This window comes from Sinocyclocheilus anshuiensis, unplaced genomic scaffold (assembly GCF_001515605.1).
Source record: "Sinocyclocheilus anshuiensis isolate Anshui unplaced genomic scaffold, SAMN03320099.WGS_v1.1 scaffold876, whole genome shotgun sequence".
Lineage (NCBI taxonomy): Eukaryota > Metazoa > Chordata > Actinopteri > Cypriniformes > Cyprinidae > Sinocyclocheilus > Sinocyclocheilus anshuiensis.
The window spans coordinates 95,972-98,713 of record NW_015549619.1 but is presented as its reverse complement, the minus strand read 5'-3'; the positions used below and the strand labels follow the sequence as shown (position 1 = coordinate 98,713).

The 2,742-nt window shown below is 40.6% G+C and overlaps 1 protein-coding gene across 1 annotated transcript in view; it reads left to right on the top strand.

Annotated features, from left to right (window-relative positions):
- Positions 1-2,742, top strand: part of tert (telomerase reverse transcriptase) — a 31,231-nt gene that overhangs the window by 26,668 nt on the left and 1,821 nt on the right. Inside the window, exons 11-14 of the mRNA XM_016448258.1 lie at positions 681-804; positions 996-1,057; positions 1,772-1,896; positions 2,305-2,442. Coding sequence (XP_016303744.1) covers positions 681-804; positions 996-1,057; positions 1,772-1,896; positions 2,305-2,442 — 449 coding nt within the window. The remainder of the gene's footprint in view (positions 1-680; positions 805-995; positions 1,058-1,771; positions 1,897-2,304; positions 2,443-2,742) is intronic.

Genomic DNA, 2,742 nt, shown 5'->3' with positions numbered 1-2,742 from the left:
ACCTAATTCGGACTTTATAACTCTACTTAACTCAAAAATAGTGAGTTTGTCAAATCTGAGGGAAAAAAGGCAGAAGAGCCGAGGGGAAAAGAGAGAAGTGACGAGTTGTTTTTCCTTATTAGAATTGTGAGATAATCTCGGAATTGCGAGAATAAAGTCAGAATTTTGAAATATAAAATCAAATTTACCTTTTTTTATTCTTTTATTCCATGGCTCCATAGACTGCCGCTTGAAAACCCTCGTTTTCTGCCTCCAGATAGACTCCGCCCACAACAAACGTCATCTCTGTTTCGGATCTGTAAGACTATCCCACTCTCTAATGTCAATTTCGTTGAATAAGAGTGCTTATCGCTGGGTGACAAGCTCTTGTAATATGCGTAGAACATTTTGAAAATGACATCTAATCAATATAATTTATAATCTTTTTAAACCTAACTATTTTGTACCGTATGTAATTCTCTAGCTGTAAAGGCTATCTCTCCCAGGTTTTCTGCAACCATGATGCGCGCGCATCCTGAATGTTTACAAACCGATAATTGGTCTATAGAGTTTTTCACCGTATATAGTAGGGGAATTTAACGTTAACCATTTAACAGGTTTTTACTGTAGTCTTTTACTGTTAAATTCACGGTCATTTTTTACAGATGACTGTATAATTGACCTATGCTCCGCCCCCTCAGGTACGACGGCCTATCGCTGCGCTACAGCCTGACCCTTGGCTCCGACCACTCGCCAACCGCGGTCATAAAGAAGCTGCTGTCGGTCCTCAGTCTCAAGTGTACCGACATCTTTCTGGACCTCAGGGTGAGACGTGAAATGAGTGCTAATGATGCTCAAACCCTGAAACCTCATTACAGCCCTGAACACCACAGCCTGTATCGGTTTGATTGATTTTCAAATGGGCGGCACTAATGTTGTTACAGTTTGTGCAGAAATCATTAGTGTTCATCTGTGCTTCTGTGTTAGTGGAGTCAGTATGTCTGCTGTTTCTCCAGATGAATTCAGTGGAAGCTGTCTACAGGAGCTTATATAAACTGATTCTGCTGCAGGCGCTCAGGTAAACACTTCACACACAAACGTGTGCCATCAATAAGATATTTAAAAGAAATTAATACTTTTACTCATCAAGGATGCATTAATCTGATCATACGTGCCAGTGCAGACGTTTATAATGTAACAAAAGATTTCTATTTCAAATAAATGCTGTTCTTTTGAACTTTCTATTAATCTGTGAATCCTGAAAAATAAAATGCATCAGTTTCCACAAAAATATTGTGCAGCACGACTGTTTTCAACATTGATAATCAGAAATGTTTCTTAAATCAGCATATTAGAATGATTTTTGAAGCGTCATGTGACACTGAAGACTGGAGTAATGTTGCTGAAAATTCAGCTGCGCATCACCAAAATAAATTACAGTTTAACACACATTCACATAGAAAACTGCTACTTTAAATCATATTAATAATATTTCACAATTTTACTGTACTTTTGATCAAATAAATGCAGCCTCGGTGAGCAGAAGAGACTTTTCAAAACTCCTATCGACCTCAAACTTTTAAAGTAGTGTACATTAGTTGTTTTGTCTTGTTTCTTTCTGCAAAAGTTTAACAAGACAATGATCTGAGTAACTGAGACTGTGCTGTTTGAATGTCTGCCGGTGAATGATTGTGTGAAACTCAAAAGATTCCATTCAGTGCAGAAAACAGCTGCAGTAACCATCAACCACACAGCAGAGCGAGTGACGCTGCTGTTTGTCAATGTGTGTCAGGTTTCACGCGTGTGTGAGGAGTTTGCCTCTGGGTCAGAACGTGGAGTCGAACCCGTGTTTCTTCCTGAAGATGATCTGGACGATGGCTCGAGTCACCAACAGACTCATCAGACACATCAATAAAGGCAGGAGCGCTGGCTTTGCTTCAGAGCTCACACACTCACACACACTCACACACTCACTCACACACACACGCACATGCTCACACACTCACACGCTCACTCACACACGCACACGCTCACACACACTCACAACCACACACACTCACTCACACGCTCACACTCACACACACATGCACATGCTCACACACACACTCACACACTCACACACACACTCACATGCGCACACGCTCACACACTCACCAGTGGCTAATATTAGACATCATTTAGTCGCCAGAGTGAAGATTTAGTCGCATATGCGAGTGATTTACTCGCAATGTAGAGGGTTGTACTTAAAGCAATCTGATTGCGTAACTTGTAATGCGTTCCCCAGCGCCTCACTGGTGAGTCTGAATGAGTTCGTCTCCCCTGCAGGTCTGGTTCTGGGTTCTCCGGACGGCGGAGGTCTTCTGCAGCACGAAGCCGTTCAGCTGCTGTTCTGTTTGGCGTTTGAGGTGGTTTTCACGCGGCACCGATCGCTTTACCGCAGCCTGCTTCCTCCGCTGCACAAACGTACGTTCGTTTTGCTTATCTTCAGTCCCTTCTGTGCTTCAGGACGTCGTTTGGTGTGGAATGAGGAGGAAACAGTTGCATTATGGGTTAGAGAGACTGTAAGAGCAATAATGTCATTTATAATAGTAGTAGTGTTATTTTAGTATCATTAATATAATATTAGTTTAATGCTATAGTATTGGTGTAATTAAGAATATTTTTGATTAGTTTTTAGATTTACTGTTTTAATTTTAGTGTATGTTTGAGTTTTTTTGTTTTTTTTGTGGTATGTCTAATTTTATTAAATTTTTATTTCAGTCA